This window comes from Ostrinia furnacalis, unplaced genomic scaffold, assembly GCF_004193835.3.
Source record: "Ostrinia furnacalis isolate ACB-3 unplaced genomic scaffold, ASM419383v2 OfSCF7339, whole genome shotgun sequence".
Classification (NCBI taxonomy): domain Eukaryota; kingdom Metazoa; phylum Arthropoda; class Insecta; order Lepidoptera; family Crambidae; genus Ostrinia; species Ostrinia furnacalis.
Window position 1 is genome coordinate 371038 of NW_021137578.1, and position 25530 is coordinate 396567.

At 33.2% G+C, this 25530-nt stretch overlaps 5 protein-coding genes across 19 annotated transcripts in view; 3 read left to right on the plus strand and 2 right to left on the minus strand.

Annotated features, from left to right (window-relative positions):
• Nucleotides 1-16650, minus strand: part of LOC114363957 (uncharacterized) — a 29439-nt gene extending 12789 nt beyond the window's left edge. For 2 of the 12 annotated variants that reach the window (XM_028319899.1, XM_028319889.1), the window contains exons 1-9: nucleotides 16555-16650; nucleotides 16011-16188; nucleotides 15176-15370; nucleotides 14534-14644; nucleotides 14082-14135; nucleotides 12332-12443; nucleotides 11683-11800; nucleotides 11135-11270; nucleotides 250-389 (exon numbers count right to left, since the gene is read on the minus strand). In XM_028319899.1, coding sequence (XP_028175700.1) covers nucleotides 250-389; nucleotides 11135-11270; nucleotides 11683-11800; nucleotides 12332-12443; nucleotides 14082-14135; nucleotides 14534-14644; nucleotides 15176-15370; nucleotides 16011-16179 — 1035 coding nt within the window. In that variant the 5' untranslated portion in view covers nucleotides 16180-16188; nucleotides 16555-16650. Of the gene's footprint in view, nucleotides 1-249; nucleotides 390-11134; nucleotides 11271-11682; nucleotides 11801-12331; nucleotides 12444-14081; nucleotides 14136-14533; nucleotides 14645-15175; nucleotides 15371-16010; nucleotides 16192-16260; nucleotides 16279-16429 lie in introns of those variants that run through there. The other 10 variants (XM_028319901.1, XM_028319900.1, XM_028319890.1 and 7 more) reach the window with 9 other exon arrangements.
• On the plus strand, nucleotides 396-4555 carry LOC114363960 (uncharacterized). The gene is made up of 4 exons (XM_028319905.1): nucleotides 396-1670; nucleotides 2524-2646; nucleotides 2750-2907; nucleotides 4312-4555. Exons 1-4 carry the CDS (start codon nucleotides 1594-1596, stop codon nucleotides 4494-4496), a joined length of 543 nt encoding a protein of 180 aa, XP_028175706.1. The 5' UTR covers nucleotides 396-1593; the 3' UTR covers nucleotides 4497-4555.
• On the plus strand, nucleotides 7436-10649 carry LOC114363958 (uncharacterized). 3 transcript variants are annotated; one of them, XM_028319902.1, is made up of 4 exons: nucleotides 7436-7610; nucleotides 8637-8813; nucleotides 9133-9317; nucleotides 9638-10649. In XM_028319902.1, the coding sequence occupies exons 1-4, from the start codon at nucleotides 7555-7557 to the stop codon at nucleotides 9820-9822; spliced, it is 603 nt and encodes a 200-aa protein (XP_028175703.1). In that variant the 5' UTR covers nucleotides 7436-7554; the 3' UTR covers nucleotides 9823-10649. The 3 variants fall into 3 exon arrangements, with proteins under 3 accessions (XP_028175703.1, XP_028175704.1, XP_028175705.1); XM_028319903.1 differs by lacking the exon at nucleotides 7436-7610 and adding an exon at nucleotides 7643-7884; XM_028319904.1 differs by lacking the exon at nucleotides 7436-7610 and adding an exon at nucleotides 7922-8016.
• A 655-nt stretch (nucleotides 16651-17305) lies between the features above and the next one.
• On the plus strand, nucleotides 17306-19241 carry LOC114363969 (ELMO domain-containing protein 2). Its single transcript, XM_028319932.1, has 2 exons — nucleotides 17306-17957; nucleotides 18048-19241. The coding sequence occupies exons 1-2, from the start codon at nucleotides 17439-17441 to the stop codon at nucleotides 18468-18470; spliced, it is 942 nt and encodes a 313-aa protein (XP_028175733.1). The 5' UTR covers nucleotides 17306-17438; the 3' UTR covers nucleotides 18471-19241.
• Nucleotides 18563-21508, minus strand: LOC114363968 (thioredoxin domain-containing protein). 2 transcript variants are annotated; one of them, XR_003656820.1, is made up of 7 exons: nucleotides 21274-21508; nucleotides 20960-21145; nucleotides 20728-20866; nucleotides 20404-20565; nucleotides 20174-20299; nucleotides 19661-20078; nucleotides 18563-19342 (listed from the first exon to the last, which is right to left on the minus strand). XR_003656820.1 is itself a non-coding variant. In XM_028319931.1 (6 exons), exons 1-6 carry the CDS (start codon nucleotides 21398-21400, stop codon nucleotides 19877-19879), a joined length of 942 nt encoding a protein of 313 aa, XP_028175732.1. In that variant the 5' UTR covers nucleotides 21401-21508; the 3' UTR covers nucleotides 19591-19876. The 2 variants fall into 2 exon arrangements, 1 of the variants encoding a protein (XP_028175732.1); XM_028319931.1 differs by lacking the exon at nucleotides 18563-19342 and having other exon boundaries at nucleotides 19591-20078.
• Between the last annotated feature and the right edge of the window lie 4022 nt (nucleotides 21509-25530).

Genomic DNA, 25530 nt, shown 5'->3' on the forward strand with positions numbered 1-25530 from the left:
GTGATGCAATTCAGCTTTAGAGAAGGGGCGTGTAGAGTTAGAAGCTTAGCTCTACATGAGATCTGATAACTTTTTCTTCTTCTTGTATTGGCAACATCTTACTTACATAATGTTATTTGGGATAATTATGTTTACACCTATTCGTTGTATGGCGCCCATTTCTTTCCATACCTTCGGTTAATTAATCTTGAGCTAGGGTGAATAATGTTCAAGTTACATTAAAATTAAATTTAAAAAAATCGGACTCACCTTTTGGAAAATTCCAAGCAGTCTTGTGGTCGTGTTGCCGGCAGCGGTCATGGCTTCCCGAGTGCGGCCCACGGAAGGCAACTTGGTTGTGACGACTCTATGGGCCCCTATCGTGCCCAGGGTGTAGACGTTCGATTCACCTGGAAAATTGGCACAATTTAAGCTTGCTGCGTAAAACAAGTGCTAATTACTTAAGTAATTTTTAGCACTAAGTCTAAGTCTTAGATTAGACATTGCCTATAAACCACGGTGTCAAAAATCTATCTTAATTTATTTTTTCTTATTTTTCCTAAAGACCATGTCCATCCTACAGCGCCGGCTTATCGTTGAATTTTAGGACAGTATCTATAAATGCTGATGCATGCTTCTCTGCTCTCAAGTCCTATTGGAAATTATCTTGATTAGAGATTAGATTAGAAAGCGATCAAACACCATGTCTTCGCAGTACCTAATAGCGTGGCTTTTCGACAGTCTCTACAACTTTCTTTAATAATAACTAGGTAAGCTTAAATAAATGAAAACTCTTTCAAAAATAATCATCATTACATATTGAATATGAGTTTAAGTGCCTATACAACTAACGGCCCGTTTAGTTCTACAACCTACGTCATAATCGGTTTGGACTTTGGATCACAATCGAAAAGGTAAATAAGCCTACCTGAATGATTCATCATCATCATCTCAGTCATAGGACATTCTGAATGATTAAAAGGCGTCAAATATTTGTTTGGATTTTTTAAGTAAAAAGGGAATATTGTAAGTACCGTCCGTGTTCACAAGGTGTCATGGGACTCCCCATCCCCACAAAAGAGTAAAGGTAAGTTAACCACTAAAAACCAGACGGGTGTAAGTACTCCGAGTCATTACTAATATTACGAGTCACCTAGGCGCGTCAATCCTAATATGGTCAGTCTCATCCTGCCTAACATTTAAAATTTAAATCATGATTTAGGTCAATATACATCACATCGAAATATGCTACAGGTACAAAAAAAGTTTAAAAGAACATTGTGAACTCTGAACATAAAAAAAAAACAAAATTTTGACAATAATTTAAGAGCTTATTTGATTTTCACTCATTATTCTGGGTAATCCCATAATTTATGGGATTGCGGTTTGTTTCTAACCATTGAATGAATGAACCACCAACGTATACATGTGACGTATACGTTAAACGCAGCTTAATATGAATCACTTTGTTTTAATATAAAAGCAACTGTAAAGCGAATTATTGCATTGGTAAACCAACTGTCAATCAAATGCACTACAATAGTGCTTATTAACAGTTAGTAAACCAAGTTTGCAATAGTTACTTTTTAGTAATTTGTGAATCGGGCTATCAAAATGTATCTTAATTTGTTAGTGTTTGTGACTGGGATTATCTCAATTATGGGACGCCCGACCGAAGAAGATAATGATATGTAAGTAACAATAATTTCTTTCTAATTTGTTATATAAAAATTGACCAAGTTCGTGTCGTGGCACGCGAAGTGTAGGGTTCCGTAGTTGTCCGTCGTTACCACAATGTATTTCAGAAGCAAGCAATTTCTTCATCTAGTCACTTTTAACATTTTCTTCAAATAAATTTTTATTAGGTATGAAATTTTATAATACTTGAGTAAAACGACTATTACTCTTGAACTAACTAATCTATCTTAACCGCTATAGTTTTCCTTGAAAGTTCATAAAAAGCACTATTATCATGAATTTTTAAGCCTATTTAAAAAGAATTATAAATATTACTTCTACAAACATGGAAATTCTTTAAAATTAACAAGTACAAACTGAAGATGGACAAGTCACGTTCGTCGCGTCCATGGTGATAAAGCTAGCATTCTTTTTCAACTAATCACATTACAATAAATGTACATAAGTAGAATTATAATTTTAGAACTAAGCACATACTTTGTCTCATTACTCCCTGGGCTTAAGCCCGAACAGCCCTGAGGTAGATCCGCCCCTGATTAATAATCACAAAAACAGTGTCTCCAAACTGAAACATTTTTTTTTTGCGGTAACATTGTCGTCATCTCATGTAATACTCATTGAGTTATTCAGAAGACACGGATGGGTAATCCTTATAATAGGTTTCTCTAGTTTCTAACGTAATGAGCAAACGAACCATTGGAATACGTTTTGTTTCAACTTACCGACATACATTCTCCTCGTATTTTAGGGAGGATACTCGGCAGTGAAAAATAATCAATATGGGCTATTTGTTCTCTACATTTATTATTAATAAATGGCTATAATGTTATTTGTTTTCCTTTTCAGAAACTCATCTGGCAGCTCAAATCCAATACTTCAATGGCCGCTAGAAAGTAACACGTTTTTGTTTCCGACGATATTGAACTCCAACGATGTTATAAACATCACCGTTTTAAATAATTGTAATAGGTAAGTTTTTTTTATAACTAATTTTATATTACGACGATATTGAAACCGTTAATAGATAGATTGATCATAACAATAAATAACTTAGTCTTTAATTTTTTTACAGTTTTGGAATAAGTTTTATGGGAGATTATGACGGTTCAACAGATAAAGCCATATTTTCATTGAAAATAAATATGGAATCCAGATATGTTACCGTCTACGACGAATATAATGTACTACTTGTTGAAGAGGACATTTATCACTTCTTTCATAACGGCGAAGGTAAGTTTTCCAAAAACTATTAAAAACTGTCAAACTGAACGTCCATAATATGGATGACTGAAGATGTAGGCATAATTTCATACCTAAATTAACGACAAAAATATTTGAGTATTTCTCAAAAAAAGTGTACGTAACGAAACGGTAGTAACGAAATAGTAAGGCCATAAGGCTTGTTATACATTGGCGAAATATTGTGAATGCTCTTTATTTATTCAATTCGAAATATTTGTAAGTATGCACCCAAATACGGGGTAATATTAAGGGGTTAGAAATAAAATAAGGGAGTAATCATTCATACTATTTTAATAAAATTATTTTTGTTCCATCATGTTTATCCATTTTGAGTCGTTCTCTGTAAGCTTTTTGCCTTTCGGCATTGGTTTTTGGCGGCATTCCTAAAAAAACAAAAGATGTAATCACATAAAAACGTAATCTAAATGATTTGATAATTTTTTGCTGGTGGCACTTCTGTAAAGCAGATAGTATCCAATCCTTTTGTTATTAACGCTCTATATTTTTTGAAATTAATTAAGTAGTGAATATTACTATGCTTAGTCAGGTAATAACAGTATACACTCAGCATTATGTTGTACTTTTTCGTAACGTAACGAAATTCGCAAAAAACGTAACGAAATATTAGACAAAATGAGATCAGAAACAAGTATTTTTTTGATAAAATTTGTTACAGCAAATATAAAAGCTTACTAAATGTTCGTACCACACGTATTACAAAAAATGGTTAAATGAAGACTTACCGTTCTATATAAAATCGCTGATTTTACTGCCTGTTACGAAAAAGTAATCCCACAAAACACACACGTTTTCACTAATTTTCGCGATAGATGTTATGGCGGAGACGTCAGGCCAACAGCCATTCAGAGTGCAGCTATTGTTGTCCGTGTAAAATAAATACGGAATTGTTCAGAAACCATGGGAAAGTAGAAATAAATCGTAACTAAAGAGTAAATAACGAAATAGTAAATGAGAGCGACTCATTTTGTTTTTTTGCTTTAAATTGCCAATTCATTATGACACCCCATAGAAAATCAATTTGATACAGAAACTGCGATTACTGTAGAATGATAATACAAAGAAATTTACAATAATTTAGTTACGTATCGCATTTTATGAAACAAAAATACATGAAAAAGCTAGGGTGGCAAACAGGTTTTTGTATGAAAGGTAAAAAAGGACTATTTTTAAAATATCTAAATATATGGTAATAAGTAGGATTATAGCTATAATTCTTCGTTATCTTAAAGATTAATATTCATCCTTCAAAATTGTGTGTGTGTTTTTTTTGTGTGATGATTTATAAATATAAAACTTTTGAACTGTTTCAAAGCACACTTTTTTTTTTCAAAATGTACATTTTTTTTGAGAAATACTCATTTATCTTTTCAGAAAACTTAATTAACATGCGGCTCAAAAGAAGATTAAATGCCGACACTGCGGAAAATAACATATTAGAAATTAGCACGAATTCAATTCAGCGTACATTCGTCGTTAACAAAATCGATAAAATAAGATACTTTCAGTTCAGTGACAAAAATGTGAAAGTTATTAATTTGGATTTTAAATTTGCTTAAGTACCTAGGTATAATATAGCAATCGATCTCAGATAGGTGAATTGTTATTATTTATTTATTTATTTTAATAAAAACAATGTTAATGACTAACCCCCTTACTAATAAAACCTACACGCACGTTGTTTTAAAGTGACGTTTAGTATGGAAATGTCATTTTAAAACAGTGTTCAACAATTGTGTAACTTTTTATTAGGAAGGGGGTTAGTAGTTAATATCATATACTCGAATAATAAGCTGCTTTAGGTGGCTTTTAAGTGAGATGATCATAAAAATAGCTGTGTCAGTGACTGAACTACAAGCACCTGATAACATCGTTATTTTAATTTAATGTAAAAAAAAAACTTTTGCTGTAGGTAGGGTTGCCAGCTCCAAAAACACAAAAGCCGGACTCTGTGTTTCATTTGGTCGGACATTTAACCCTAAAAGGCGGACAGGCCGGACAAACCGTAAAAAGCCAAACATGTCCGGCTAAAACCGGACACCTGGCAACCCTAGCTGTAGGTATATTGTATTAACTTCACAAATGAGAACTGATTAGTGGAAAAAAATTAAAGGGACTTGGAACTTAGTAGTAAGCTAGATCAACAGACTGAAAATTTAGACTAGAATTCGATAAGTTCTTCACGCAAAAGCGACTTCACTAAAGCCTGGATGGTTGAGGGATTTACCTTTGAATAATAGACCTTAAGATTTATTAATCTAAGGACCTTAATAAGATCAGTTTCAGAACATAATGATGTTCTGTCTGAAGTTCTGAACGCTTGTTAATGAACCGCAGCTGTGTGTGGAACTTTATCGTATCAATGTACTTATTTAATTTGTAGTTGTTATCGTGTTTTTATTTCAATTTGAATTATTTAATTTATTTTTAGGAATAAACGTGTTATTTATCAAATCTATAATAGTAATTGTTACTCATTAAGAAAAATATGTAAACTCGACTTGCAATGACTACATAAATGATCAAATTGTATTAATTTATGTTAGGTAGATATATAAAATTGACTGCTTTCTTATTGTCAGAACCAAAGTATTATAAGTGAATGTTATACATATGATATTGTTCAAAATAAAAGCATTGCGTTTCTGAAAATAAATAACAGATTTATTACTCAAAACCTAACTTACAGTTTTCAAAACATACATATTTTTACATATACATATTATTATTACTGTCTCTCTGGTCATTATCACTACATAGTATAAAACAAATCGCTTTTCTGCCTGTCTGTCCCTATGTATCTTTAAAATTACGCAACGGATTTTGATCCAGTTTTTTTAATGGATAAAGTGATTCAAAAGGAAGGTTTACATCTATAAAACATGCATATTATAGAAGAGAAAAACCGAGAAAATCCATAGCACCCGTGCGAAGCCGGGGCGGGCCGCTAGTAATAAGTAAACTCGTAAAAACCAATGTGTACTCGTATGTGTTCTTTTTTCGGCTTTGGGTGGTACCCCCCACATTACATTATCCGATGAACCCCCAATATTATTAGAATGCTATTTTCAGTAAGTATATAGACAGGCGCGTCGGAGGTCAATTACTACATTTGGGTTAACTGGTCTAAATTGTCATATTAAATTTTTACATAATTATCATTAAAGTGGTTGTGAAGCGTAGTAAAAAAGTTATACATGTATGTAGATTTAAATTTTAATAACTTAAAATCGCTTGTTCCCAACGAGTCCCAGCCAAATAAGTAGGTAACACTTTTAGGCCCGATTCGACCAAACTTTTATCCGAGAATAACTCCTGATATAACTGGCACATTGACAGTTTCAGTATGGAAATGTGTCAAAACTGACGATTTATTCTGAGATTAATATTTAGTCTTGTTCGGTCGAATCCACCCATAATGGTTGGGATAAAAAATCTATCAAGTCACACTGTTACTCGTTAGGACATAATTTGTTACCTGCCCAATGGTCGCACTACAATCAGTAGTTACTTACTTACTCTAAAAAAAAAAGATAAATATTATTACTCTGTGATAATATTAAAACACTAGCTTTCCGCCCGCGGCTTCGCCCACGTGGACTACATTATTATAGCCTATAGTGGACCCGCCTATTTTTTTCCAAAATAAAATTTACCCTAATGTTACTCGTGGATAATGTAGCTTTCGAATGGTGAAATAATTTTTAAAAACGGTCCAGTAGTTTTTGAGCCTATTCATTATAACCAAACAAACAAAGTTTTCCTCTTTATAATATTAGTGTAGATAATAAAAGAGGTACCTAAGTAAATATTTTAAAAACATTTGAATATATTATCTACCTGAATGTCTCCAACTTCCTCATTGACCCTAGAGCAATTCCAAGTATACCATCAATAAAAGCCTAATTAGAGTCATCAAACCTCTCAGTCATTCAATTAGAGCCATTAGAACTTCATAACTATGAGTTGTTTTCTATGTGTAAGCTGAGGACACGTGTCTCCAGCTGACACATCTGTATCTTCGTAAATATTTATGCTACGATAATGTATTATACCTCAGAAATTACAGTCGAATCCAAATAGTAGGCTTTCCACTTTTCAAGACTTTAGCTCAAATACTGTTAAAACCACGATCAAAAAACTATGTGCGAGCTGGAGTACCGTGTCTCCAGCTTACACATCTGTATCTTCGTAAATATTTAAGCTACATCAATGTTTTATATCTCATAAATTAAAGTCGAATAAAAAAACCCGACTTCAATTCTTTCAAAGCTTTATTTCGAACCGTTTTCGAACNCATTCAGGTTATTATCTTGTATGGCTTCCATTAACAAATGCGATGGTAACTAAGTAAGTACCTAATAATAAATTAATGTATCTCGCATTGTAGGCATTCGAGGGGGGACTCAAGTATTTACCATCATAATATACTGTGGTATTACGAGCATCTCTTTAATTGGCAATTAAGTAGGTAGCATTAAGTAGGTAGCTGTAGCAAATTTGTAATAGTTACATTGTACAGTTCGTTCCGATCAGAAGTCTATAAAATATTAATACAAAAAGTAACGTGTATAAACAGGTGCATTCTACGAGAACACGTTTGGGTGCTTTATTAGCATGTCAGTTCAAACAAGCCTTCGTACTCCTACGGCGCGTGGTCGCTATAGGACAAGGTAGGTTGCCAATCCAATCCACAGTGCCGAGTGAAATCTCCAAGCGCGACTACGTGCCGTGACGTACACTAACCATTAATCCCAAGGTGTGTGCAGTGGTCGTGTTTGTTTTCATGATTGCGTCATTCTTTACGAACTTCTAGATCTTAGATGTAGGTAGGACAGTTATCCGAGACGACTCGCCAATGTTATTAGTCAGTTTGACGTGTAAACTTGCGGTTAGTGTCTCGAAATAATTGAAGATGTTAAAATCTTGTTGGGATTGCATACTTGGGTATGAAATGTTCATTTTTTGTTCAGTTATTAATATAGTGATTAGTTTAACAGTTTTTAGTAAGAAACTTGACTAACTTTGGTACAGATGTAAAAAGGGCCAAAATATTGTGGAAATGCTTTATTACGTAGAGTAAGTAACCCTAGTTTTTCTAAGTAGGTAACCAATGTCTTCATTTAACCCAATAACTTAACCTTTAACTTCAGTGCTATAAGTAGATTTTTTATGTGTTTGGTAACTTGGTAATTAACAAAAGTATCGTGAGAAGTGAGAAGAGAAAATTGCGCTCTATTACTACTCTGACTCAAGTCTACTGTGAAGTTGGTTGCAGCAGTCTGAGCATTTTTTTATCTCTGTCTAATGTCAATGTCAAATTCTTTGTCGATTGTTGTCAAAATAAAATAATTGTCAAATCAGATTGTGAAAAACTCTATTTTACGCCGACTTCTCTAATTGTAATTAAATTTAATAAAAACAAAACACTGTAAGATGTCCTATTTGCAGCAGTATGTACCTATGATGCGATCGATATGAAAAACAAAACTGTGACTAATGTAAGAATAGTTTCAACGGTGTGGGATTCAATGTTATTAAACCAACTAAAAATAACCTAACGAGATAAGCTTTCTTGAACCATTTATCGTAAATTATAATTATTAACAAATACAAAGTGATAACATGCGATCGAACCGTAAGGCGTTTGATAAATAAATTACGCTGTGAAGTATTTATAAATGTTATTTGGTTGTTAGATATTCTAGAGAGCAGGCGAATGAAGAGTACGGCACACAATTAAACGGAGATAGCCAGAGAGCTCCACCGTGGCCAGTACCAGTCAACCAAAACGAAATCATGTTTCTGTTACCAAGGATACTTCAAAGAAATGACAGAATTAAAATTGCTGGCACCCTAACAAGTGACCCAAGATTGTAAGTATTTTGTTAATCGCTTTATGTGGAGTAGAAATGCATGACTAATAGCTAGGTGTGCTCAAAATGTTTAGTAGTAAAAAGAGATGATTAAGAATGTAATATTTTATACCTAAAAATATGAATATATTTTTTCAGGTTATTCTCTAGTTTTTTCTTTGTGTATTAAATGGTTTAATGTTGTCTTAATCTACCCACAAAATTTCATACAACTAAGATTTGAGGTTTCTTAAAAAATTCAAAATGTTTGTTGGAAAAATAGAGACAGCTATTTCATACTTTAACACCGCACTGTATTATTCTTGTTAATATTTTACAGATTCACCATAAACTTAGTAACAGGACAGGATCGACCAGATTACTCGAATATAGCCTTCCAATTGGAGACTTCAATTCCTAATGACCAATTTACTACTAAAATAATATACAATGGTCAACAAAATATTATACCTGATGACCCTAGCTCAGGAATTGGAGCGATAACTCCTTCAGAAATAATTGAAGGTAAGTCGCGGTATATTATGAGTACTGCGGTTTTATGTTATAAAATAGGTTTTGACAAATATCTTGACAGATTTTTATGATTATTTTGTGAATGGTAGATCAAAAAGTAGGTCAAAGGCTGTTTTTTTTATAAATTGAGATGTTAAGGAAGCCTTCCAAATTTTTTTAAAGTAAAGAGTTAGTTGTAAAGAGTTAAGTAATGTATAATATCTTGTAACTCTGTGTTCTGAATCTACATAATTAAGACTATGTAAATCACCCCATTTTTTTAACTATTGGTAATATCATTAATCCAAAAAGAAAATATTTTTTACTTACAGGCCCGAGGTTTGATGTCGAAATAACTATAAGGATTTCTGAAGACATCAATCCTATTCTGGATGTGTCTTTTAACTCGGTACTCATGAAGCAACTTTTTTTGAAACATAATCTCAGTGATATTAGATTCTTGACCATAGATGGTGATGTCCAGAAAATACATCAATTGCATTTTGAATTATCATAATGAAGATTATTCATTAATAATGTAAGTAACATCAGAATTGTATGAATTAAATTATTATATTAATTTAAAGATTTATGCAGTATTATGTTTGAGTTTGATTATGGTTAGTAACGATGACCCTGATGTAAAATGCACAATAAAAATAACATTGGTATAGTACAGCTTTGCACAAGAAATGTTTAGATGTTTAGTTACTTTTTATAATTTTATTGTTAAGCTAATATTCTGATAAAAGAATATACTTGTTCTTGTAATGTTAGTGTACAATTACACATAATTAATTCTTAAAATATGTATAAGTAAACAGTGTAGCTATCGCTTTTTGAGCTACAAGTCATTATAATTGGTTTGACTGGATGATCAGATACATCCATTAATAATGTTGAAAAAGTGTAAAAATTAGTCAAAAATGTTAACATTTTTTCCCACCAGACCATAATTTATTATTATTTATTTAATTTTCAGTATTTTAATGCCTATGTAATATAAGTATTAAAAAATGTTGTTCATTTATAGTATTTAAATGATATCCATGTACTTTTATTAAGTGTTATGACGATGTTGTATTAGTTTAAGCAGTTTATTGCTTTTGTTGCCTTATCATAGTGCTAAAAGATAAAACTGAAGTGATTAGTTAGTAGATTCCAAGTAGAAAAGCATTTAAATGAACTATTGCATTTGTTGCTGTAAACTTTAGTCCCTATACATTAAATTGTTAATCTTTCTTACGAATACAAGTGGTTGTTTTATCTTCCTAATGAATGATGAGATAAAAAGAACAGTTGTAGGTTTTGCCATAATAAATTTGAGTCTTGTGATACTACAAATCTTGTCTTATTATTATATTATCATGCCTTTATAAAAGATTACGAACCTATTTTCGTTCTTAATCATAGAGATGCGTATTGTTAAAGTTAATAAGTAATAAACACAACACAATATTTTAAATATTACTCTGTGTGTATTATTTTGTGTAATAATTTAAGTAGATTATAAGGTGTCTAATATAAGTATAACCCAAAATTTATCAACTATTTGATGTCTTTCATTTAAATTATGAGATGCAAGAATATGAATGACAGTAACAAGTTTTATGAAAAAGTATTTAGGTTTATTACAGAAGTTGGTGTTTTGGGGTCCTATGTAAAATCTTTTTGTGGTTCAATTGTTAGTGGTTTTAGCAGTTGATATTAGTTCGATATATCCGGCTATGTAACTTAATAACAGTCTTGTAGAGCTGAATACAAGCTTATACAATTATTTTCCTTTTTTACTGGTACAAAAGTACAATATCAAGTTGGCAAGGACTTACCCACAGTAGTGTAGCGCACATACGTCTCTTGGTTGTCCATCATGGCGTCTACAGCTTGTTTCTCGCAGTACAGAGCCGTGACCACGGCTATGCTGGGTTGCCGTGACGAACACAACGTTGGCATTTGTTTCACCACCTAACAAACGATTTTAGCTCAGTGTATGTGGAATACAGTGTTTGAGAGATGGACTTCATGAGCAGCTAGAATACCAAAGAAATGTTATCGAAATACAGGCGTCATTCCTAAAAGCTTTGGAGAACACACTTTTTGCCTCAAAGAATAGAATGACATACAGAATGTAATGTTTTATGAGGAAGATTTAGATTGCGACAAGAATTTCTGTGACAGAAGAACTTCTGGCGCGCGCAAAACCTATTTTAGCATAACTATACATTTTAAAATACTTAACGAGTAGCCATTATCATAGTTTACCTAGGGAATTTCTGATGGTGGGTGTCCCACTTTTATCTCTCAGAACCATAATGCCATAACTAGTTATGTCTACAAACAATCTGTAATATAAACTAAAGTTATAAAAGAATATTACCTGCGTGTCGACACTATGTTGACGGATGTACAATCCTTCGGACATGGTGCGCGTTAGGCCCTTTTCCTCCAATGACTCCAGTGCATCTTTGATGTCCGCCTTGGACCATTTTCCCACGCTAAAAACAAATTTATTATAATCTCCTTTCTGAGCAATCGTCGTCAAGGGATAGATAAAACTTTATTGTTCAGTCGACTGTTTATCAATTTATATTTTTGTTTTGAAAATCGTAGCTAATAGAACTGTGCAGACGACATTGTGACGACGTATGTCGTTGTAATATGGCTTATTTAGAAACCAAAATGTATAATCGGATGTCCGTCGTCCGTTATAAGATGCAATCCAGAGCTCCGATTACGGTAACTTTTATAACGTCTACAATCCAGACGCGTTTCTGATTCTGCGATACGATTGGTCAAAACAGCTGACGTACGCTGTTGAACGACCAATCGTATCGCAGAATCGAGAAGCGTGTCTGGATTGTTGACGTTAAAAATTACCGTAATCGGGGCTCTGTGTTTAGCTTGGTGTAAGTGGTAGTCGTCTTTAATTTCGCGAAAATGACCCGTGTAAGAAACTTTGCTCAATATTTGATTCAGACTCAATAAAATATTCAAACCTAAGCTATGATCTGTAAAAAGGTACTTACGACACGAAGTCTTCAACAGTCAAGGGGTTGGGATAAGCATTCTCTATCATGTCCAAAACTCTTTGTTCAGATATTATTGGAGTCTGGCTTGCGGCACTATCTTCAATAAAAGCTGCAATCAAAACAATTTTGTTAGCACACTTAAACATACCATTTAGGCCTAGAACACACGGTGAAACGCAACTGCAACTTCTAGTTACTTTCAGTGGCGGCGTAGCATGGGTTGGCACCCGGGGCGATCACCCCCTGTCATAAGTCCTAAGGCACCCCCTGGTACCCCCCAGGATTTTGGGGTTACCGATTCGAAGATTGAAAGAATCGCACCCCCCCCCCCCCCCCCCTAGACGATAAACACGAGGCTTTTTCCCCCAGCCAGNCCACGCCAGTGAGTACTGATCTGCGCGACCTGTGTCACCCCCTGATGCTTGGCACCCCCTTACGCCGCTACTGGTTACTTTTGAGTTGCATCTTAGTTTCTGTCATAGATTCTGTTGAGAGACCACACATGACGCGACCAGTTTGAAACCGGTTTGAAACGCGTTGCAATGTGTGGTCTCTCAACGGACGCTATGGCAGAAACTTAGATGCAACTCAAAAGTAACTAGAAGTTGCAGTTTCGTTGCAGTTGCGTTTCACCTTGTGTTCTGGGCCTAATTGTATTCTTGGTAACAGTGACGAACCTTTAAATAATAAATGTATGTGTTTATATTCACAAGATTGGTTCTTCATGGAACAATCAGTTAAAAGTAGAAATTCAGTTATCTTTTTATTACTACTACAACTACTTTAAAGAAATATAGTCATAAGAAGTTACAAAAGTTATAAGTAATAATATAATACTATAAGTTTACTTTATTTACTTTTTACTTGTTCTAAAATACTAAAACCCAATTCAAAATGGAGTAAGTATGACCCAATCTCCTGTGGTGAGATTATTATTTTAATTTACTAATGATACTTCTATTCTACTTCGAACAATACGTAAAGTTATCTTGTACTAAACTATATTTGCAGAAATAAAGTTTCTAGCACTAAATGATTGTAAAGAAATGATATGAGATAGATTTATTAGTAAAGTTATTTGATACAGCTAAATGTTCTGGTGCTAAAGAATCTAAATGGAATATTATTAGAATTAATATTACTGATAGTAATCTAATACACATTTAATTAATTTTTCTTTTCAGGGCTACTCCCTATACTAAGTCGTTTCCATATTTTCGGATCTAGATTCGTTTCGAGATGCCGAAATGACACAGCGATTCATAGATCCAAAAATAAAAAACAGGAAGTAATGACACACAATATTTGTTTTGCAAATCTAAATCTACATGAATGAACACTTCCTCAGAGGCCAGTTCAAAATATTTGTTACACATCCCACACATTCTATTCTACAAAATGGAAATATAAAGTTGTTACGAAATACAAGGCACACTTCAAGAAATCCTAGTTAGAGTTTAGATAGAGAGATAGATTGTTATTTAAAATAATAAGAACAATTAAAGCCTGGTCCGTGAGCACGTAGAATTTTGTCCAATGACCCCAAGCTACCCATTCTTATGCTGTTGCGACGGGGCGCCCGCAGTGAGTGTGCGAATGCGATAGCAACATAATTACGCGCGAGCGATAAGGATGGGTAGCTTGGGGTCATAGGACAAAATTCTACGTGCTGACGGACCAGGCTTTAGATAGATACATACTGATTAGAATAAAATGGACATGCACTACAACATAATAAAATACATACACCCATTACAATAGTTGTATACGACACCCTTACTCGTGACTACGCCATTGGTTTCTGTACGATAGAATTAATAAATACATATCTATAGAATAAATTAGTAACAATATGTATATACAGTAAATAAAATATTAAATTACACAAAATAATGGGTTTCTAATATAAAATATAGGCATTTGATATTTATTTTAATTACATATTTATTATAATAATTATAATTGTAATTATAGCATTTAAATAAAAATCTCATAATATTTGTTTGACTTATTTTTAAAATTTCTAGTATTGACGCACTGAATTCTGGCAAAAATTTATTCATTGATGAAAAACAGTATTTTAAGACTTTTAAGTGCCTGCATTTAGATAAAACATGAAAGTTTAGAATCTCCCAAATTAAGTGGTTTTTTATATGGCCAGATTAAAAAAGGCTGATAAGGAATAAATATAATACCAACCAGGTGGTGGTGTTCTCCTGCCCTCTTGTCTTAGCTCTATTTCCAGGATTTTCAGTTGGTGGTATTTATGCTGCATCAATTTCATGATCTTCTTTATAAATCCAACGTAATCTGAAAACAAGATAATATTTTGACATTAATAACGTTTCCATTAACATTAAATCTTTGGACAATTTGGACAATAAATCTAAATCTTTGGACAATTTCACACAGCGCCAGCTAGCCCCAAAGTAAGCAACTTAATGCTTGTGTTATGGGTGCTAGCTTAACGGATATACTACTTATATACTTTTTTTTTAAATACATAAATATTATACATAGTCACACCCAGACCCGTCACAGAAATTAAAATTCATCATTTCAATTTCTGCCCGGCCGGGAATCGAACCCGGGACCTCTCGGCATAGTAGTCCGTTCTGAACCACTACACCAAATGGCCGACCATTAACATTATGCTCATTTATATGCTCCATACTTCATAATAATGGTGTAGCATACTTTCTAATTTGGTTGAAAACAGATGCCTTATAAAACATTGTACTGATTATGTTTTATTTACTCTTTATAAGTTTGTCAATTTAGAGTGTGATGTATTGTAGAGATGTATTGTTTCCAAAAATATGAATTCAAAACTACACATACCTTTAGGGAAGTCTTGTGGGCTCACAAGCTCTCGGAAAAAGGCTTGGGCTTCATGGGATCTTTCACTAGGGGGTGTTTGTGGTTTGAACCAGAATCTGAGGGCCCGCGCTTCTCTGGTGTGTGATCCATTGGCTACAGATACGAGGTACACCCAAAATTCCAATTGAGCATGGCAAGGTTCTGTGACTCCATTTTCTGTAAATACAACATACAATAAGTTAAAGAAAAGTAAGAACTCTAGTCTAAAATCTTCATAATTGATTTCCATATTAAAGAGAAACTGTAAATCTACATAGAACACAAGTACAAGAAATACAAGGCTGAAGATTGAACTCTCAATTAATGCTTAATGAGTTCAATTACAGATAAAGCTGAGACAATGCCATTGTCCTGTAATTAGTCATACACATACATGAATATTATCTGCTTCATTAATAATGTTACATAGAGCCTATTTGATAGTAACTTTGTAAGAGGTAATCTTTGGCATTAATGATCAAATTATTATTTTTTATCTGATCATAAGTCACATTAAGCTAATTATTATTCAGTAAAACAGTATACAACTAAAGTAGAACTATATTTTATTTATATTCAATATAATAATATCTAGTGACTTTAAACATTCAAAATCTAACAAGACTTGGTTAAGCTTTCAACTTTTAATCAATATTAAACATTCATTTTAGGTTAACATCCAGAATATAATACTGAATTTCAAATAAACATGGTCAACTGATAAGGCCGTCCTTGACTATATAAATGTATTTGTGTAGGTTCTAATTCTATAATAAACATAATAAATGCATTTGATTAACTTATAAATCATAGTTACCATAAACTTTTTCCTTATTTATAATTAGTCCCGTGTGGTCACCGCCAGCAACATGGGTTTTATCGCTGGCCTCAGCTTCGACTGCCTTCCTTTCGACCACAAGGATGGTGGACGTTTCTGTTTTACATTTCGGAGTCATTACCACCTTTTCTTCAACAGGGTCTGCCATTTTTCTTTACTACTGAGAAAAACGAACCAAAATTAGGAACCTTCCCGAATTCCCGAGCACTGTTTATGACTCACACCACACCTTATTTTCATCTAAAGGAATTATTAGCACAGACGTGAAACTGCATCGTATGCGCTTGTAATTTGTATAAATAGAACTGAGTCAGCGCAGTTTGGTTGTTAGATCGAACCTATACAAGGTAATCTTGTCCATTCTAATACAACTGAACACAAAATACATAAATGCATACATTATCCGATAGCCTTCACCTGATTAGTTTTGAGACTTTTCTTGATGAAATAAACCAGACACAAATATTTTCAGAAATGACAGGATACCTTTGTACAAATAAACGAATACAAGACAATCACACACCTTTGGTAAATAAATATAAATAAATACAAGTATCTCGCTGCTCTACACCGATCCAAGGGACCTCACAGATGTGACAATGACATTGACATTGACATATAACTATTTTAGAAAAAAATAAATGGCAGAGATATTATAATTTCATGGAACTACTACTACTATATACTAATACTACATACAAAAAAAACGTTTAAGCGAAGGCATTTCGAAATTAATACAATCACATTTTGCCAGGACGCGCGACGTCAGCATGCTGTGCTGTGTCAGCTGTGTGGCGAGCGAATACCGATACAAAAACAACCTTTGTCTTGCATTGTTGAACGCCTCAACTCCCGCTGCGCGACATAGACAAAAAAACATCTTGTTTTGTTTTTCGGTCTGAGTACTCAACATGAAGCTATAGATAAAAATGGAGGCCACACTCCAAATACCTACTTGAAGCACAACCTATGTATCACTATCTCGCTCTCTGTGGGCAGACTCTCTCTTTCTAAGTAAATTTATTTTATTTATTTATTTGTTCAACTTCTGATTTGGTTAGTGAATTGGCTATTTGGAAGAATTTACTAGGAGATTTAAATAAGGAGATAGCAATACTACAGTCCACACTAAAAAGAGAGGTCGGCCCACAGAGAGCGAGATAGAGATAAGTAGGTATTTTATTTGACTCAAGTTTTTGTTCCAAGTCCAAGTCTGGCCTCCATTTTTATCTTTAGCTTCATCATGGTACTCAATCTTCTATCTAAAAAAAATAGCGCATGCTGCTGTCAGTGTCAAAAAGTAAGCACCAAACAATGTCATGACAACGGGCGAAGTTCAACAAAACGAAAATAAAAAATCGAAGTTTCGAAATGCAATTTTGCTTCAAGGTTTAATTGGAGAGAAAAATGATAGTGTTCAATATTTGGTCTGTTTTACAATGGTATCTAAGGCCTCTAATAAAATGGTTTCTGCGAAAAACTACACGATTATGTGAGTTACAACGAATATGTTACGGCGAGAAAGCTGGTGCAGCGAGGGCATGTGGTGTAGAAAGATCTCTGATGTTATCACGCACACAATGTGTTAAAGAAGTTGTTTCATACTTGGATACAGTTGTTTATGAACGACGGTTCGTGCCGCAGAATTTCAGAGAAATCCTCGATCCTTCAATATCGGTCGTGATGAGAGTAAAGAAAATAAACCCTAAACTTCATGGCTCCTTCGTAGTTTCCTTGAGACAATGCATGGAACAAATCTGGAGCTATAGGTATTTAATGGATGAAGTAGAAGATATTCGTCGGATACAGTTTGATAGTGCAAACACTGAACATGAAGAAAAATTGATCAGATTGTGGGAATTGTTGGTACCAAATGATAAACTCGAAAAACGAGTAACTAAACAATGGCAGCACATAGGATTTCAGGTACCTAATTGAAATCAATTGTTTCTCTCATTTTCACTTAAAGATAATGCTTAATTAATGCTGAATTCATAATCTTTTTGTTTCTTTCAGGGTGATGATCCTAAAACCGACTTTAGAGGCATGGGTATTCTGGGCCTTGAGAACCTATTGTTCTTTGCAACTGAATATCCACAGGCGTCAAGTCATGTTTTAAGCCATTCACTACATCCAAAGTATGGATACACCTTTGCTATTGTGGGAATCAACCTGACATCAATGGCTTACTACCTTTTAAAGGATGGTTCTGCTAAGACTTACATGTTTAATGCTAAAAGACAACTACCTAATATTAATTTATTCCATAGGTTCTATTGCTACCTATTCTATGAATTTGATAAGATGTGGATAGAATCAAAACCTCAAGATATTATGGAATTTTCAATAATTTTCAAAAAGTTTGAGAATGCAATCAGAACTGAGCTTGCAGACCCTTCAACAGTCTTTAGAATAAATATTGAAATTGATACTGTATAGATAAGTTTCATGTTATCAACAAGTTAACATGAAAACAATTTCTAAGCATTTATTTATTAATCGATTTAGTACTCTTCTGGTAAATATTTCAGTATTTGCTACTGGTCAGCTTTGGCACAAGCACTTGAATGTGTAGATTTGATTTAACACATTTTAACCTAATAATTTCCAAATGTATCACTGTAGGTTCAGTTTTTAATGTAATTTGTATTGTCTTAATCACTACAAAGTTGGTGTTCAATGCATGTGTGTGTGTAGCTTACAGGTATTAGGGGAAAATCATGTTATAATAATCTGATACTCAGGCAGGGTTCATTGTTAATTTTCTTAGTGGTTTCATGTAATTTGATGTTGTGTGAAATAGATGAATGTACCTCATTCTTTTCTTCTTTAGCATAATTTATTATATTTAGATGTGATGATGTTGATGTCTGTATGAAGTAAATAATATGTAATTGACAATGAGATTAGTTATATCAAGGGATCTAAATAAAATATATTAAATTAATATTTTAAAAGCTGTGACCAATTTAAGTACCTACTTTAGTTTTTTAAGTTGCAGAGGCAAACACTGTGTGGTAAATGTAGAAAAAAAAACTTGTTTTTACATTTATTTATTTTATAATAAATATTTAAATAACATGGATTGTTTTATTATTATTTATTTATTTATAATCTGCTTGAAGGCTCACAGAAAGTCCAACCATAAAGTTAATATTCCTTCAGAAGGAGGAATATTAAGAGTCCAACGCACAACAAGTTATACAATACATAGATATTTATGAAATAATCAAAAACACCTCAACACAATATTTAAAGAGATCATTTCTTACATTTCTCAAATTATATTTAACTCTTTTTTTGGACGGAATGGGGATGTTGCCTGGGTCAAAAAGTAAGAGTTTTAATTAGTCCGTCAGTTAACTTATAAAAAAATACTCTACACGTATTTTTCACTTTTTCAAACTAATGAAAATTTAAAGAGATAAAGCGCCCCAAAGTTCATAAGAAGAGGCCCGTGACGTCAACGCTTGCTTAAAAATGCCGCACGTTGTGACGTCGTGCGCAACTTCAACGCACCATAACTATGTAATTATTTGTTAAGATTGACAAATAAAAATATATGTGTCCAATATTTTTTGATATTAAACATTACGGACTAAAAAAATTTTTTTAGGCAACTAGCCTATTGCCTAAATATTTTGATAGATCAAACCAAGTTTTATTCACCATGTGAAAACAATACACAATATAACTTAAATACAACAGTCCAAAATATATAAAAAATCAAGTCTGTACAGCATATAAATAAAGTAACTATAAAAATATCAAAATGTAAATGCATGAGCAAAAGTTTTAAATAATGCTAATAGAATCTATATTCTATAACTATTTATAGCATAGCATTATTTACTTTTCTTGTCTTTTTTAGTTTCTTTGACTGGTTTAGTTTTGCCAGCCTTTACCAGGGCTATAAGAGCTGTTATGGCTACAAGGCCAAATCCAGCCACACCAATTTGCCAGATCCAGGGATATTTCGCTAGTATTTCCAGTCCAAAAGTGACCCAAAATCTTATCATTTCTACACACCAATCTACGACATCATCACTGAAAAGAAAATTAAAAAAAATGTTAGGTATTCACAAATAGAAAAATATTGAAGGTACCAACAATATTTGAAATTTAATTATAAAAATACTTACAATGGAGATGGCACAAGTGGAACATTATCACTTTTAGCATTTTTGTACCAGTCTTGAGCAAATGACACAAATGATTTTATATCATTCTTCGGTAGATCATATTTGTACATCTTGCCATGTCTGAAGCTGAAATAATAATGAATAAAACAATAGCTATACATTTCAGTAATTTCATCTTTTGAATTAATAATACAGGTGTTACTATGCTAGTAATGCTATTTTATACTTACAATAAGAATGTGGGCAACTTGGTTACTTTAAATCTTTTGGCTGTGTTGATTCCTGCCAAATTGGCATCTACACGGGCCACATTGATGCGACCACGTAATGTCGCTCCTACTCCTTCCCATACAGCGTGAAGTCTCTGGCACTCAACGCATGATGCCCCATAACTGAAAATAATAACAAAAAGAATTAACTAAATGTTTAATTTTGTATTAAGACTGAAAATAAAAAATATTTTTGCACTTGGTGCTTATTTCAAACCAAATTTGTCTTATTCTTTATTATTTTAGATCTTTAAAAGCTTGTAATAGTTTGAATAACATACTTACAACATAACAAACCAGTCACCAGTGGTAGCACCAGTAGCGGCTTGAGTCATATGTTCAAATATCTTATCGGTCATTTCTTTCACTGCCGGTGATTGATTTGCCTCAAGGAAAGTGTATATGGCAGTTTCATCAGCCTCACCTAAAAATATGACAATAATTTAGTACATAACAAACAGAATTACTTTGCACTTTTAACTTTTAGTTATATACATCTACTTTATCACATATTTACCATTGTATAACATTGGTATCCCATGTCGGAAGAATACAATAGCTGGTTCTTTGGTTGGGCTGTAAAGCTTCACTAAATGGCTATTGCTTGCTTTTACAGTAAATGCATTCAGATGTTTCTCGAAGTCTTCGTGCAAACTTTCAATGTGCTCCTCAAATTTTGTACACAATGGACAGTTTGATTTTGCTGTAAATGTACAATACAACAATTTAGGTTGCGAGTCCCGTTTACAAGGGTTTCAATACATTATGGTGAATGATTCCATTACTAAGATACGCAAATGTATGATTTAAAGAATAAAATGATACACTTACTGAAGAAAACAATAAGTTTTTCATGATCTTTGATCAACTGCAAAATATCATCATCACTCACACTCTGTAAGACACTCTCAGATATTGTGATACAACTTATCAATACTAGAAAATAAACGACTTTCATTTTGTTTATTATAATACAATCAGAAGTATTTTCATGAAAAGAAATCAATTTATTTATTTCCAATCGGCAATAAAATTCGGCGTGTGTAAACTTCAAAAACTTCTTGACAGCTGTCTGTCTTGTTGTCACTTTATACACCACAGATAAAACAGCAGGTAATGCAAAGATAATATAACTAGTAGATGGAGGGTGAGTCGTATTGCAATCGTATCATATCGTATCGTAAAATACTTCCTTCGTAGCACGAAGCTAAAGATAAAATGGAGGCCACACTTCGACTACCTACTTGAAGCACAACCTATGTATCACTATCTCGCTCTCTGTGGGCAGACTCTCTCTTTATAAATAAACAAAAAATCCTGTAAAAAATTAGGTCCTGTAAAAAATCTCAAACGAAATTAACTGCATAGTAAACAAAATAGTAGGTAAACAACCGCCATGATGGGCCGGATTGGGCCGATGTTGCCACATGGTACCGATTCCTCAGGAATTGGGATTGTAATTCCCTGATTCGCCAACACATTAAGCCTAAACGGCCGACAATTTTGAGATTTTTAATTTAACTAGGTAATCGTAGTTCAAATATTTAACTATTTATTTGTCTAACTTCTGATTTGGTTATGGCTATTTCGAAGAATTTACTAGGAGATTTAAATAAGGAGATAGCAATACTACAGACCACACTAAAAAGAGAGGTCGGCCCACAGAGACCGAGATAGAGATAAGTAGGTATTTGACTCAAGTTTTTGTTCCAAGTGTGGCCTCCATTTTTATCTTTAGCTTCATGCTTCGTAGGCTGTTTATCTATTATACAGGGTGTTTCTTGTAAGGTGTCAAGCCGAAGGCAGGTGATAGGTGAGGACTAGACCTATCGATTTCACCCCCATGTATGTTCTACGATTTTTCATAGTTTAGAAGTTATCGTCAATTTTGTGATTTTTTCAAATTGTATGACCCAGTAGGCTTTAAATTTTTTTATCTTTTTTTCGGGTCGACTTTTCTCAGATTTCTTTTTTTTGACAGATTCCCTATTAATTGCAGATTTTTGAAAAAAATAATCAACTTCCTATCTTTGATGCAAGATACAAAATTTTTGCTAGAAACATAAAAAATATGCTATTAGCGGAACATTCTAAAATTTTCAACTTAAAAGTTAAAAAAAAAAGAAGAAATTCCATAGGTCCAAAATAATTTTAAAAACTGCGCAGTTTTCTGAACTTTCATAATAACACAAAAAAACATGTACTTAATAGGCCATTATTTTCTGTAATCGCTCCACTAATGTGGTAAGTCGGAGATTCCGTTACATGTTTTTGACTTTCTTAGGACCAACTAATGATTGCAATTCTCTAAGTTTACGTTACTTAGAACACATTTAAAGACAATAACTGAACAGAACATTTTTTTATCCACAACGAGGAATCTCTTGCCCTTTATCTGACCTGATGAAAACTGATGGATGATCAGCGAGCTTCACTCGAAATCCTAAACCACAGAGGAATTGGCTGTCCTAAATAGGTGGCCTTACCACTAGACCACAGTGGTGGTTGTTACTTTACGATTAAATTCGATATAACTATAGGTGTACCAGAATCTCATGGCAAACAAAAATATTGGAAAAGTGTGTTTTTCATATGGCAATTGTCTATGGTTTAATTGTCACCTGTCAAAGAAAATTATGACATCTGTCAGTCGCTGCAAAAATTTTGTAATCTCTTCGTTTTTTGTAAACCCTGTTACTTTGTCAAAACTGTTTACGTGACATTGGCGAAATCATGGTTTTCAAAACCAAGCCGTTGCCATAAAAAAAGAAGAAGAAGAAGAAGACTATTTGTTATTTTTGTGAAAAAGTCGAAAAAGCTCAAGTAAGTCATATTGTTTTCAATGTGAATTGTAAAATAAGGCATAATTCAAAGTCAATCTTTAATTCTAAACGCGCCGTCGAGTTGACAGTGAGTTGGACTGAAATGTTTGATACATTTAGCTTATTACCCAACTGCGTCAGAAGGAGGGTTATGTTTTTTTATTCTTACTTAATAGCTGCTTTATCGATGTTTTCAAGTATATCTCACAAATTGGTGCAGAGGAATGGTCAAAATGTTATGACCATGTAAAGAAAATTGAAAAAGATTTCATCAAGCAAGATTGAATAATGGAGAAGTTTCCAATTTTTTTCTTTTAAATAAACTTGAAATAAATATAAGTAAAACTAATAATAATTGTGAAAGAATCATGAAAATATCTCTACAAATGAATAAGTTACAGGGCCCTAAAGTTACGCATAACTATTCACGCCGTTTTGATCGGTGTATTCACGCACGACAGTCATTCGGGGCTTAGATTAATAAAACCTAGATGGATAGTCTTCATACAAACGCTTCGTCAAGAGTGAGGCAAAAATCTTATGTCATTAGTGTCAATTTTGTTGGGGAGTGTAGACAGTGAAGGCGATTTTCCCGAAAGTAGGGAAATTTTTAATACGTTTTTAATTATTTTATAACTAACAAAAACAAAACGCATCATGTACTTACTTATTTATTGAATTCAAAGTACCTACCTAATTACAATAAGATAAATCGACTGANCCTCTATGCCCGGGTTTTTAGGTTCCTGGTCAGGCTATAATTTATTTAATTTCCCAGACATTTCTGGATCGATTTTAAAAAAAACTTCACCGTCTTTTTAGTTTTGGTATATATTTTAATGACATTCAGTGAAATATAGTTTTTTTTAACATCAGGAAACTTCTCCATTGAAATGTTGGAAGAACAATTTATTTACAACACCTCTTTATCTTGATCATCTATTGAAGAACAAGAAATGCAAGTAGAGTTCTTAGAATCGTTTTCTAGTTCTGAATGAAGTGATAAGTTAAGTATGGTGCATAATAAAATTAGTTACTATAAGTAATATACGATTTATTTATAACAACATTCTTCATACTCATACATACCTAAAATGTATATTCGTACTTCATGTTCATTAATATTAAAGTCATAAAGTAAAAAATTAAATAGTATCAAGATCGTTTATTCCAATTTCCCCAGTATTGCTCTCAACAAAGTTTATTTTCCCTACTTATTTGCCATGAGATTCTGGTACACCTATACCTACATATTAGAGTGTGAGAGAAAGGGAAAGAGTGTGTGTGTGTGTGTGTGTGTGAGAGAGAGAGAGATAAAGAGAGAGAGAGAGAGAGAGAGAGAGAGAGAGAGAGAGAGCAAAAATGGAAGTAATGATTTATTTTAAAGTAAATGTTCATAATGTCCGCCGTTGACCTGAATGCACACTCGACAACGACGCAAAAAAAATCTTCGTAAAACCTTCTTCTNCATGTAACGGAATTTTTTTTTTTAAACATCCGCAATTCATAACATATCTGTCGAAAAAAAGGAATCTGAAAAAAGTCAACCCAAAAAAAAGATAAAAATGTTTAAAGCCTACTAGGTCATAAAATTTTAAAATATCACAAAATTAACTATATCTCCTAAACTAAGCACAATCGTATAATATACATGGGGGTGATTTAGGTACACCTTGATGTAAGGAATCTAAATTTTTCTTTTAGACCTCACTGTTTTGGCCACCCTGTATATGTATAAAAGAAAGTCGTGTTAGTTACTCCACTTATAACTCAAGAACGGCTGAACCGATTTAGCTGAAAATTGTCAGGGAGGTAGTTTAGAGCCAGGAGAAGGACATAGAATACTTTTTATCCCGTTCGAAATAAAAAAAAAAGTCTGCTTAATTATTGCCATTATAATAAGGCGGAACAAAGTTCGCCGGGTCAGCTAGTTTAAAAAAAAAGGAGGTTGGCGCGGCGCGGTAAATGCGGGATTCGAAAAGAGACGAAAAACGGGGTTTGTTTGTTTCTAATTTCTAAATTAGTTTATAGTGGTGAATATGGAATAGTCCTACCTGGTACTACCTGCGTAAGTTTAGTGCCATAAATACACATCGGCCACACTAATCAAAGAAAAACATGGAAAAGTGAGAATTAAAGGAAGGCATTCCCCATCAAAGTCCCGTCCAAGAAAGGTAGGTACGCGAGTGATTGTAAAATAAGGTATTTTGCCTTTCTGACTTTATTATACTTATTAAGTAGGTACTGTTCATCATCATCATTTCAG